The sequence below is a fragment of the Erythrolamprus reginae genome, chromosome 4 (assembly GCF_031021105.1).
Source record: "Erythrolamprus reginae isolate rEryReg1 chromosome 4, rEryReg1.hap1, whole genome shotgun sequence".
NCBI lineage: Eukaryota > Metazoa > Chordata > Lepidosauria > Squamata > Dipsadidae > Erythrolamprus > Erythrolamprus reginae.
In genome coordinates, this window is record NC_091953.1 from 18,251,005 (window position 1) to 18,264,936 (window position 13,932).

The 13,932-nt window shown below is 37.6% G+C and overlaps 1 protein-coding gene across 2 annotated transcripts in view; it reads left to right on the forward strand.

Moving 5' to 3' along the window:
- GRIA4 (glutamate ionotropic receptor AMPA type subunit 4) overlaps positions 1-13,932 on the forward strand; it is a 316,665-nt gene that overhangs the window by 256,261 nt on the left and 46,472 nt on the right. For both annotated transcript variants that reach the window (XM_070751668.1, XM_070751669.1), the window contains exons 10-11: positions 7,172-7,378; positions 11,411-11,781. In XM_070751668.1, coding sequence (XP_070607769.1) covers positions 7,172-7,378; positions 11,411-11,781 — 578 coding nt within the window. The remainder of the gene's footprint in view (positions 1-7,171; positions 7,379-11,410; positions 11,782-13,932) is intronic.

A 13,932-nucleotide genomic window follows, 5' to 3' on the forward strand; every position in this document is an offset into this window, starting at 1 on the left:
AAAGGAGCCCTATAAACTTTTGTTCTGTTTTTGTGGCCTGCCTTTTAATAGGTCATCTCTCAGAATTCATCTGTTTCCTTATTTCATTAGAAGGAAAGTTCAGTTGCTTGGTTTATTCCATCAGTCAAGTATGTCCATCAAGTGCGACAGAACAAATGTGGGTTTAGCCTAGAATCAGGCCACAGATTATAAATTTGGAGGGTGTTATATGTGGAAGTTAAAAGCATATAAGTGTTCAGTAGCTTTCCTTTAAAATTTTCCCCTTTTTGTAGCTTTTCCAGGATATCAAGATAGTGGTCTTGTTCTGTTGATAGGTCAAGGTTAAAGTTGTTAGTGGATAGAAATTCTTACCGTCTTGATGAAATTTAATGAGATTTTTTTTTTTTAAATGCCATTACTGAATAGCAGTAGCAATAGCACTTACTTTTTATAGCCCTCTTTAAGTGGTTTATAGAGTCAGTATATTGCCCCCAACAATCTGGCTCCTCATTTGACCCACCTCGGAACAATGGAAGACTGAGTCAACCTTAAGCCTGGTGAGATTTGAACTTCCAAATTGCAGGCAGCTGACTGTCAGCAAAAGTAGCCTGCATTCTAACCACCACAACTCTTAATTTCAAGTAAAGTAAAATTTTGTAAAGTTTTATTAACTTTTGTAAAGTAAGAGTTGACAAGCAATGTTCCAGGCCAGTCGTGAAGGTATTGCCATACTATGAAACCGTTTATGTGTCTATGATTGTTCCAGTGATTTGTAGATATATTTTATTGCCAAAGATGAAGTAGTTATTAATGAGTACAAAGTAATACAATCTAGTGTACTTAAGGAGTTGCCAGTGGACTGTAGCCTTCATGGTGATGTGGTATCTCTTGTGTAGCTAAGAGTGCTGATGGCATAATGTAAGGGATTATGCTTTTAGTAAAACTTGTTGGTTTGAAAAAGTACTAATAGACTCCTTATGAGTTATTGCAATAATGTACTAATAGGGTCAATTTGCATTTAAGTCACACAAAGTTAGTGTAACTGTGTTTGCAGTTAAATGTGGCACTGTTTAAAACCCAAGTAACCCTTTGTAATTAACTTTTCCATATTTAGCTATGAATTCCATATTTAATTTAGAAACAAGTAATTACCAGGGTCAATCAATAACAATCTCTTTGACTCATTTGCATGTACCAAACATATAGTGCAGTGCAGAATCTGGTGAATTTGCTATTTTTCTCCCCTCCCCTACAAAAAAAGGAAAGTGTGCTCTGTTCATAGGTCTTTTATATTAAAGAAAACCTATTTAGTGCCACTCGAGGGGGGAAATAAATCAGGCACTTGAGCCAATTTCTGCATTTAAGTTTGAATCCGTAATACCCAATTTTTCATTCTGTAAAAATCAAATATGTATTGATTTGTAAGTTTCTAGTGCATGCCGCACTTTTAAAAGAAATTCAGCAATTTGCTTTTTACCCTAACATTTGATATGTTCCTATGCTTATTGTGATTCTATGGTGTTTCACCCATAAAGATATAAGAGCAATTTATTTGTATACTCATGTTAGGAAATTGAACCCTGTCTTCTTTTACCAAATGATATGTTCTTGTGTTGTATGTATATATGTTTACATTTCTGTCTTAAACTCATATGCAAAACAAGATGACTGTCTGCTTTATTTAACTGATGTAAGCATGGACTGCATTAACATAATTCTTTATGTAATGTTTGTGTAATATAAGAATTCTTAGTTTAGAGTAGAGAATTTGATCGTTTGCAGTGTTTTAAAGAATAAAAAACCCCAAAATGTGTGAGTGGTTATGTTCTATGTATCTTTCAAATCTTGTCTTAACTTTCTTTACTAGAATCCAAGATCAGTATAAACTAAGTTAAAACAAATCAAGTTCAATCCAAAAATGTAATAACATTTCAACAGTTTGATACATAGTGAACATCTGATAGTTCTGGATATAATGTGGTCTTATCAATAATGGGCAGCCAAATTTCTTACTGCCACACTGTGGGTGTGGCTTATTTTGTGGGTGTAGCTTGATGGTCACGTGACTGGGTAGGAGTGGCTTGCTGGCCATGTGACCAGGTGGGAGTGGCTTAAACTATCATCATTCAAGTGAACTGTTAAATCCTCGACTTACATCCTCCTCAGTGTCGCTCTCTGGGGTGACAATTTGCTTTGTGTTTCCCACGCTCTCCTTCCTGGGTCACCCCCCGCCTCAGGCTGGGTAGCTAGGCGAATGGGTACCGATTAGCTGTGGAGAAAAGGGGGGGAGGAAATGGACCCCCTGCAACACCTATTGGTGCTGGTCTCTCTGCCACTTTCCGAGGAGGAGGATGGGAGGGGGGCATGGTCAGCTAAAGCTGGGCACACAGCTTCATTTCCACCAGTGGAACTGCGTTCCACCCCATCCTGCCTGCTGCCCACCCCTGGGTCTTATGGAAAATGCACAATTAAATACAATTTAAAAAGCTGATTTTGGGAGACCTGTCATTTAGGAAAATGTCTAGCAAATTGTAAAAAGGCAAATAAATTGAGAGTACAATTCTGCATACAATTTGACCCTTTAGAAAATGGAAGATATGGGTGTGTTGCCTAAGCACTATGGGACTGTCATTCATCATTGCAAAAGAGAGTGTGCTCTCGAAAAACCCCATTAGGCATGGGTAATTTAGATATAATCTTCCCAAATAGGCGGTAACTACATGTTTAAATCAGGGATGGGTTCTAACTTAACTCACAGTCGGTTTGCTGCCCACAGCACCATGTGGTACGCTACAGGAGTATGCATGCATAGTGCTGAAATATTTTTTAAAAAATCCCTCCCCAAAAAGCCAAAAACAAGATGGCGGTTCATGCACAATGCTGGAAACTCGGCTGCTGCAGAACAAGAAACAAATTAAAAACTCCCAAAAAAAAGTCCGTCCCCCCCACACACACACAAACATAAAGCCAAAAATAAGATACCAGCACATGCACAGTGCCAGAAACTCAGCTTCTGCAACATGTGCAGAAAATAATAATAATAATAAATTTAAAATATGGTGGCATCCATGGACCGGATCCGTGATGTCATTAATGGTTTGCTACCAGTTCAGGCAAATTGGGAGGAATTTATCTCTGGTTTAAATTTTCATCAGGGTGTGCTAGTTTGTATTGTAGGTAATCATTGATTTAGGCTACAATTGGGACCACCTATCCACTGTTTAACAAGGTACAGTAGTACCTCTAGATACGAGCTGCTCCACATGCGAGTATTCCAAGTTACGAGCCGCGACGCGAGCAAAATTTCTGTTCGACACCCGAGCTCAAATTCGAGATACGAGCCGAGCTTCCATTAGGTGGTGCAAGAATCCTTGCTTCTGGTTATCGCGGCGCGAAAAACAAAGTCTAAAGGCATTCGTTCAAGATGCGAGTTGATCGACTTACGAGCTCGGGTCTGGAACGAATTAAACTCGTATGTCGAGGTACTACTGTAGTTGTTAAGTGCGTTGAGGCTGATAATATGACCTTTTTTGCCATAGTTGTTAACCAGATCACTGAGGGTTTTTTTCATTGTATATTTTTAATAATCAGCTTCAAAATTTTCTAACGTTATAGTTATTAAAAACTGCATCAACTAAAGAAAGGATTGATCTCAACCCAAATGCATGTTTCATTTTATTTGCAAAGGTGCTCCAAAACATTATATTATACATTTAGCAACAAATAAGTTAGCTTTTTAAGCAACTTTTTATGAATGGATCACCTCACATTATACACTGCTACTACTTGGGTTACACTACTATGCCTTTCGTTAATCTCTCCCCCCGCCCTATTTACCAGAACAAAATAAATATATATCTATATGTTACAGAAACTAAACCATTGGCAAACCTGTTTCTAAGCACCTTAGTTATGCAGTCTGTTACATGTTGTAAGCTGCTATTATGCGGGTTTCTAGAAGTGTTTCAGAAATTGCATAATTTGACCAAGAGATACAGTAATGGACATGCCATTTCTAAGTGGAAGGTTTCCTAAGAATTATTTTCTATGTGTGCATATACATGTGTGTTTTAATATGTGATCATCATCAAAAGAGGTATCAATCTTCCGAAAATAAATTTGTGTATAAATAAATATACGCAGACAACTTCAATAATACAAAGCTCAGGTTGCAGAATCAATTGAACCATTTCAGCAGATATTACCACTTTTTACTGTAGTAAATGCTGAGTAAATGTCACACCGCTCTGGAGGCCCCTTTTGTGTGTGAACCTCAGTTTCCCAGATTGTAAATTTGTCTATGTGATGTAATAATCTAGTAGTCCCATATTCATTTATTGCTATACATATCCTGCCTTTCAAGATGACAATATTCCAAATGTCTTACAAACAATATAAATTGTACGTTTTTTTAAAAAAACAATATACAGAAATAATTATTGAATAATAAACTGTTAAGATCATTTCCAAAAGGCCGTTGTTATTCTGTCCCTCTCTCTTCAAGGGATCCTGAATCTGAACAGAAACAAATTCACTTTGGATTATCAAGGAATAATTGCAAATTGCAGAAAAATTCTGAAAAAAATATTCTAGAGAAACATATTTAATTCTCAAGGCCAAACTTCTGTCACTATAGGAAATTACATCCTTCTTCAATAGGTTAAAGAAGAAAATTGCCAAGATATAGTTAATGTCTTTTAGTGATATTATTAATTTACTTATTAGTAGTTCTTTTTTACTTCCAAGAAACACCCAGATACCAGAAAAACTTTTTCATCAAAATAATGAATATTACTGAGTTACTTAACTCATCCCTCTTACCTTCATTATTTATTACAGACAAAATATTTGCCTGCTTTCTTAGTAGGTCCTAGGTACCAGTATAGTAAATATCTGATTGGTGGCCCCTTTATCTGCAAATTATTACATGAGCTATTTGATCATAATGTCAAAGAGCAGTAATCACAATTATCAGAAAATGCCTTTACTTTCTATTTGCCACAATTTGACTCAAATGAAAGTAGATGGGGGGGAAAAAACCTGAGATGTGACTTAAAGTAACTATTGGCAAACAGTGTCTTTAGAACAGAATAGATTGGACCAGTGATGGCGAACCTTTTTTCCCTCGGGTGCTGAAAGAGCGTGGCGCATGTTATTGCGCATGTGCGAGTGCCCACACTCATAATTCAATGCGTGGGGAGGGTGAAAATAGTTTCCTGGAGGACCTCTGGAAGCTAGAAATGTCCTGTTTCCCAACTTCTGGTGGGCCCAGTAGACTTGTGTTTCACCCTTCCCAGATGTCCAATGTCATTTGGCGGGCCCCAGGGGAAGAGCCTTCTCTGTGGCGGCCCCAGCCCTCTGGAATCAACTCCCCCGGAGATTAGAACGGCCCCCACCCTCCTTGTCTTTCGCAAGTTACTCAAGACCCACCTATATCACCAGGCATGGGGGAATTAAGACATCTCCCCCAGGCTTTCTTATATTTCTTATATTTTATGTTTGGTATGTATGTGTTGTATGGTTTTTAAATTGTTGGGGTTTTTTAATGTAATTTTATTATTAGATTTGTTCCATTGTTATACTGTTTTTATTGTTGTTGTGAGCCGCCCCGAGTCTTCGGAGAGGGGCGGCATACAAATCTAATAAATTGAATTGAATTGAATTGAATTCCCTGGAGCCGGGGGAGAGTAAAAACACCCTCTCCCATCCCTCCAGAGGCTCTCTGGAAGCCAAAAACATCTCCCAGAGCCTCTGTGCAAGCCAAAAATCAGCTGGCCAGCACGTTGGACTGAGCTAGGGCAATGACTTGTGTGCCAGCAGATATGGCTCCGCATGCTACCTGTGGCACCCATGCAATAGGTTCGCCATCACTGGACTAGACTATGTTACTATTTGCAGTAAAATGGGGAGTATAGTTTCTTGCAACTATACTTGCAACTATTTCTTGTACGGAAATTAGCAGTGAAATTAAACGTGAGAAAAGAGTTCAAAGAGAACAAATTTAAGAAATGCTTAGAAAAAAAAGTCCTCTGTTTGATTAATCTGATTAATTTTGAAGTTACTATGACAGATTGACAAGAGGGCAGAGACACATCACCGATCTCAAAGTAGTATTTCAATTTCTAGATCATATCTAATTTATAACTAGGTTTAACTTGCCCTAATTAACTAATGAATAGTTGATGAACTAAGCATAATTTTAATCAGGGATATTGTTTATTTGCTGTAGTTTTCATCCACGTCCTAAGGAACGAATCTTAAAAATATTAAAAATATATTTTAAGTGTATTAATTACATTGCCACGACCATTGTCATATGTGCTGACATCTCTCAAAAGATCATTTACATGCAAGTTTTTGCAGCATTAAGAATAACTTAAGTCTATCAGCTAATTTATTTGGAGTATTAAATATAATATTGACAATAATTACATGGTTACATAATATACAAAATATAATTAATGAAGACTAATTGTCTCATGTTTGCAGCATGAACGGTGTAGACTTTCAAGCAGTGGGATTTTATTTTAATTAGATATGTACTGTATGATTTATGCATGCATGCACAACAATTAGAAACATAGAAACATAGAAGTCTGACGGCAGAAAAAGACCTCCTGGTCCATCTAGTCTGCCCTTATACTATTTTCTGTATTTTATCTTAGGATGGATATGTGTTTATCCCAGGCATGTTTAAATTCAGTTACTGTGGATTTATCTACCACGTCTGCTGGAAGTTTGTTCCAAGGATCTACTACTCTTTCAGTAAAATAATATTTTCTCATGTTGCTTTTGATCTTTCCCCCAACTAACTTCAGATTGTGTCCCCTTGTTCTTGTGTTCACTTTCCTATTAAAAACACTTCCCTCCTGGACCTTATTTAACCCTTTAATATATTTAAATGTTTCGATCATGTCCCCCCTTTTCCTTCTGTCCTCCAGACTATACAATTGCGATTGTTTTAATATTACAGTAGAAATTCATTGAATCCACAGGTATGCTGTGGATATCTTTTGTGATAAATATCTGTTCGGTAATATTGTTTATAATTTTTCAGGGTGAAAGACCAGACAAAACAACATGTTCCGTAACTGATGGTGAACAATTAATCTTTGTTTGAACCTGAATGGTGAACATGTTTGTTGGATACAGTAACTGTTTCTCTTTCACATTTTTCATTCTTTCATTGTAGGAAGCCCCATATGTTATGTGGAAAAAAAACAGAGAATTGTTTGAAGGGAATGAGAAGTATGAAGGCTACTGTGTAGACCTGGCATCAGAAATTGCAAAGCATATTGGCATCAAGTATAAAATTGCTATTGTCCCTGATGGAAAATACGGAGCAAGGGATCCACAGACAAAAATCTGGAACGGGATGGTGGGAGAGCTTGTATATGGGGTAAGCATTCTTTTGATGCAGGTTTTAGCTTAAAAGTATCAACAGTGCAACTGTAACTATAATATATAGGCTGTTGCAGCCCATTCATGGTCCTTATGGACTCTACTATTTGACAACAAATGAGTGACTTTTCTATGGCCTGTTAAAAGAGAAAAGGGGTTTTAAAGGGCGAAAGGGGTTTGTAAGAACAGAAGTAGCAGTTAAATAGTGCAACTACTGTATAACTATAATATACAGACTGTTGTAGCCATAGTTCCCTCTAAGCTGAGCAGTGAGCAATTGCTCACTTAAAAATCATCATCAACTCAGAGTTTTCCAAACCTGCCCAGAAGCCGAGAGGGAAAGAGTGAGAGGGAAGGAGAGAGAGAGGAAGAAAGGAAGAGAGAGAAACAGAAAAAAGAGAGGAAGGAAAAGAGAAAGAAAAAGAATGGGAGTAAGGAAGAGAGAAAGAAAATCAAAATCTAGTTTGAAACTAGCTCAACTATTTAAGTGGCATTTTGATATTGATAGAGTTGCCCTATTATGAGCTCACTGTTATAGACACACAGTACAGTATTTTATTTTGAAATTCTCTGAGGCAAAACAGGGTGGGTTTTTTATTTGTTTGTTTGTTTGTTTGTTTGTTTGTTTATTATTTCTGTGCCGCCCAGTCCCAAAGGGACTGCCTCTCAGACACTATACTTTTCCGCCCACCCCAAAAAAAAATTAGAGGGAACACTGGTTGCAGCCCATTCATGGCCATTATGGATCAACGCAATCTGACAACCAAACAAGTGACTTTCTATGGCCTGTTAAAAAGGGGGGGGGTGTTAAAGGGCGAAAAGGGTTCATAAGAAGAGAAGTAGCAGTTAAAACCCAAAAATTGAGTCTAAAAAAGGTTTATCCTCCTTTCCAGTGATATCGTCACACATTGGCAAACTGTTGCAAGTAGTTGGTTGCCTGGGTAAAAGGCTTTGCAAATCTAACCCCAGCAAAGGATGGTACACAACACTTAACATTTATTAAAAATCAACACTACATTGTGAATCTTCACAATTTTTGATAAATTCTTCAAATGTGAGAGAAGAGGAAGGCAGATTGCAACACCACTGCTTCTTTTGTAAACTGTTCATGTATGTTCACGAAATGCTTGAGTTGGAGAGAAAATTGCATTTTTGTGCTGGAAGATACATTAAAACAATTTCCCTTTGACGGGTCATTTGTCAGAACATTTGAACTAGTAAATGTAAAAATTCCCAGACAGTTCCCTCTTTTTTTGTCACTTAGAGAAGATGGAAATGTATTTTGACTATACAAGGAAATTACTCGAGTATGAAAGTATTCATCATTGGCCCTTAATGTAACAGAAGGAGATTGATGAGTTTACTATCACTGCTGTGCCTATCCTATCCCCAGTCCTTCCGCATTGGTGTTCAGTGGTGTTCAGTGGTGTTCAGTGGTACAGGATTTTATTGCAAAAGCTATTTCCATCCCCAGTATTTTCAAGTTAGAACTGGGAAGAACACTCCAGAGGTCAAAAAAGAAGCAGAAAAAGTCAGCAGTGAAAGAGAAGGTTGATTAAATTTCCTCTTCATTTCGGGAAGATATCTTCATCAATTAAGATTGTTCTCAATGCTTCTTGAGAAACTGCATGGAAAAAGTCACCATAAATCATAGATACCCGATCAATAGACATATTTATATGGCATATTTTTAGGTCTTCTTTTTGATTACAAAAGTTTGTACATTATTACAAGACTGCTACTTTTAAAAAAAGCTCTGGATTGTTCTAGATATTAATTTTATTATTAATTTTATTTATTATCTCTTTCCCAAGGAGATGGCAACATTTTCTATTCATTAGCCTAAGTCAGGGGTAGGCAAAGTTGGCTCTTCTTTGACTTGTGGACTTCAACTCCCAGAATTCCTGAGCTAACATCATTGGTTCAGGAATTCTGGGAGTTGAAGTCCACAAGTTATAGAAGAGCTAAATTTGCCTACCCCTGGCCTAAGTGAAGATAGGAATGGAAATATTTCAGGTTAACCAGTTGACTTAGTCAAATGATGTTTTCTACACTTTTGAATTGACCAATATTTTTTAAAACCTCATCATTTCTAAATCATCCAAAGAGTATTATATTTTAATTTCATCAAAATAAATTTTCAGTTTAGTTCTGCATCTAGCACAAGCCAACGTATCTCTGAAGTATGTCCCCTGGATCAAAGATAGTTTGCTCCTAGGCAAGATTGAGATTTTTAATCTGATTCAAGTGGATTAAATAAATGTCCTCGGAAAGAGGAAGCTCTATTGAAGACAATGAGGCTTAGTTGGAACAAGTGAAGATTGTGGAATTTTTTTTAAAAAAACCTTGAAACTATTTATGCTGAAGGGAGTGTGATAAGTAAATTTAGAGAAGAAGAGAGGATGTCAAGAGCTTTGTAGCTGTCTTTTTAATATGTTGCTCCAGTAAAAACTCCTTAGTGGAACGAATTTAATTTGCTGTATTTTAATGCAGTTTTCATCGTCTTTATCTATTGTGCTTCTAAGATTTCAATAGTTCTAATGCAAGTTGCATTTCATTGTCAGATAATTTTAAAATGAAGCATGGCCTGCAGAGATAAGGTGCATCTGCTTTTTCTTTCTGCATTTTAATGACCTAAAATATTAGCTACACAATGGTACAATTTTTGGAAATGACCTAGTGAAAACCCTTTCTAGTAATGAAAGACATTAGCTTATATCCTGCAGATGTTCTATAAAGCTTTAGCAGTCAATGTAGTTAAATATGCTTCTTTCTACAGAAAATAAATAAATGGTCACTGTCCATTTCTACCATAGTCAGTGACAGATTCCAATGTAAAGTTCAAATAATTTCTACTGTATTGGGCCATATAAATCAAATATCTAACTTAGACTTCCAGTGTCTTCTTGTTGATCTGCCTATCTAGAGGGTTTCCTACATTGAAGAAAGGTGGTTTTACCTAATGTAGCATAATGTATACTACTCAAAAAAATAAAGGGAACACTCAAATAACACATCCTATATTTGAATGAATGAAATATTCCCATTGCATACTGTGTTCTGTACAAAGGTGAATGTGCACAATAGCATGTGAAATTGATTGTCAATCAGTGTTGCTTCCTAAGTGGACAGTTTGATTTCACAGAAGTTCGATTTACTTGGAGTTATATTGTGTCGTTTAAGTCTTCCCTTTATTTTTTTTTGAGCAGTGTATATTTCAAGATGCAAGGCTGTCTGGATTTACCTTACTTTGCCTCTGTCTTTAAATAGAGTACAATACATCTCTCAATTAACTGAAAACGAGTGTTTATCTGTGTGTGGAATTCTTCCTGATATACTACCACTTTCTCCTTCAAAATGCCCATTCCTTAATTCCATTGCAATTTCTCCAGCACCTTATTTTTGCCATTAGCCTTTATACTAGACATTTGTTTTAGATCAGGGGTCTCAAAATTCATGGGCCTGATGTGTCACGCACTGGCAACACCCACTCCCGGTTTAGCAGAGGGCAGGGGAGTCACAATACATCATGTGGCAATTTATTTATGTATTCATTTATTTATTAATCAGATTTGTATGCCGCCCCTCTCCGTAGACTCAGGGCGGCTAACAGCAATAATAATACAATGTAAACAAATCTAATATTTAAGTTAATTTAAAAAACCCCAATTTAAGAAACCAATCATACATACTGACATACCATGCATAAATTTTATAAGCCTAGGGGGAAGGGAAAGTCTCAATTCCCCCATGCCTGGCGACAGAGGTGGGTTTTAAGGAGCTTACGAAAGGCAAGGAGGGTGGGGGCAACTCTGATATCTGGGAGGAGTTGGTTCCAAAGGATCGGGGCCGCCACAGAGAAGGCTCTTCCCCTGGGTCCCGCCAAACGACATTGCAATGCCATGACGATGCAAGTTTGACACCCCAGTCGTCGATGGATGAAAACCTGTATCACCCACTTGTTGCAAAGGGCAATGTCTTATTGTTTCCCTAAATCTATACTTGTTTGGCTTCTCTTTTTCTTTTACAGAAAGCAGAGATTGCAGTCGCCCCTCTGACCATCACTTTGGTGCGCGAGGAGGTCATCGATTTTTCTAAGCCCTTTATGAGCCTTGGCATATCCATTATGATCAAGAAGCCCCAGAAATCTAAACCGGGAGTTTTTTCCTTCCTGGACCCTTTGGCTTATGAAATTTGGATGTGCATCGTCTTTGCCTACATTGGAGTCAGTGTTGTCCTATTCCTGGTGAGCAGATTTAGTCCATATGAATGGCATACAGAAGAGCCAGAGGACGGCAGAGAAGGACCCAGCGATCAGCCTCCTAACGAATTCGGCATTTTCAACAGTCTTTGGTTTTCCCTGGGTGCCTTTATGCAGCAAGGATGTGATATTTCACCCAGGTTGGTATAATGCTGAAATTGCTTTGCATTTTATCCTTAAGAGCATGATAATGATAAGGATAGTCAGTGTGTGTTTGTGTGTGTGTGTGTGTGTTTCTGACATGTCACCCTGGTATACCCAAATATGGGAGAGAGCATACTACTTTAGCTAATGAGAGCTAAATAGCTTGAAATAGATCTATACTAGTCTCGCCTTATTTCTTTACCAGTTCTTTGCAAGTTTGGAATGAATAATGTATGTGTGTGTGTATAATGTATGTCTGTGTTAGCAAATACTTCAGAAGAAAGGGATTTAGGGGTAGTGATTTCTGACAGACTCAAAATGGGTGAGCAGTGCAGTCAAGGGGTAGGGAAAGCAAGTAGGATGCTTGGCTGCATAGCTAGAGGTATAACAAGCAGGAAGAGGGAGATTATGATCCCGCTATATAGAATGCTGGTGAGACCACATTTGGAATACTGTGTTCAGTTCTGGAGACCTCACCTACAAAAAGATATTGACAAAATTGAATGGGTCCAAAGACGGGCCACAAGAATGGTGGAAGGTCTTAAGCATAAAACGTATCAGGAAAGACTTCATAAACTCAATCTGTATAGTCTGGAGGACAGAAGGAAAAGGGGGGACCTGATCGAAACATTTAAAAATGTTAAAGGGTTAAATAAGGTTCAGGAGGGAAGTGTTTTTAATAGGAAAGTGAACACAAGAACAAGGGGACACAATCTGAAATTAGTTGGGGGAAAGATCAAAAGCAACATGAGAAAATATTATTTCACTGAAAGAGTAGTAGATGCTTGGAACAAACTTCCAGTAGACGTGGTTGGTAAATCCACAGTAACTGAATTTAAACATGCCTGGGATAAACATATATCCATTGTAAGATAAAATACAGGAAATAGTATAAGGGCAGACTAGATGGACCATGAGGTCTTTTTCTGCCCTCAGTCTTCTATGTTTCTATAGTCTCGCCTTATTTCTTTATCAGTTCTTTGCAAGTTTGGAATGAATAATGTATGTGTGTGTGTGTGTGTGTGTGTGTGTATAATATTATGTGTGTGTGTGTGATTTTTTTTGTCCGAGTCACCCTGATACAGTGGTACCTCTACTTAAGAACTTAATTCTTTCCGTGACCAGGTTCTTACGTAGAAAAGTTTGTAAGTAGAAGCAATTTTTCCCATAGGAATCAATGTAAAAGCAAATAATGCGTGCAAATCCATTAGGAAAGAAATAAAAGCTCGGAATTTGAGTGGGTGGAGGAGGAGGAAGAGGAGGAGGATAGGCGCTGCTGAAGGAAGAAGGTGAGGTGAAGGGAATCCAAAAAATCCAAAACTTTAAAGCTTAAAAAAAAGGGGGGACTCTGAGGCAATAAGGAGGAGAATGCGCCTCCCATACACCCGGTGCGAGGTTGCCTCCCATGCACTGCACAAGAGAGAGAAACCCAGGGGGAATGGCAGGAAACTGGCCGGGCCTTCATGCCAGTCTCAAATTTCCTGGGAAATTTTTCCAGGCTCAGGTTCTTAAGTAGAAAATGGTTCTTAAGAAGCGGCAAAAAAATCTTGAACACCTGGTTCTTATCTAGAAAAGTTCTTAAGTAGAGGTGTTCTTTGATAGAGATACCACTGTATATTGAAAAAAATCATAGATTTTTATCCACCTTGACTACTACAATATAAAAATCAATCGAGGAGGATTCTCCCATCAAAAACTAACCCCCTATGCACTTTCTGTTCTATTACTCCTATAAAATGGGATCAACTTTAGTCAAATGGTCAATGTTATGACAATATGGTGCCCCATAACAATTCCAAATCATTGAAGGCACCACTTTGAAGGGAAATAGAGCCCTTACTCTGAAAGTTCTGAGATGGTACAGAACTTTTTTACTGTGACAATCGGACTAACATTCCCTATCATGGACATTTTCATCATCTGCATGTTCAGCCAAGTATCAACCTGGTTATCATGGCAACGGGTTAATTTATTTCTCCTGAAAGACATTTTTATAATTTTGAGCCATTCTTTAATATCCTTCTCACCAAGAGAAAGAGATATGGAAAAAGTTCAAAGTAAAAGGATGGTTTCTTATAAATAGTATTTTAATAATTCTCAATCTTGTAAATTCATCTTCCTCTATCTTATTCATATTCTCTCCTTCC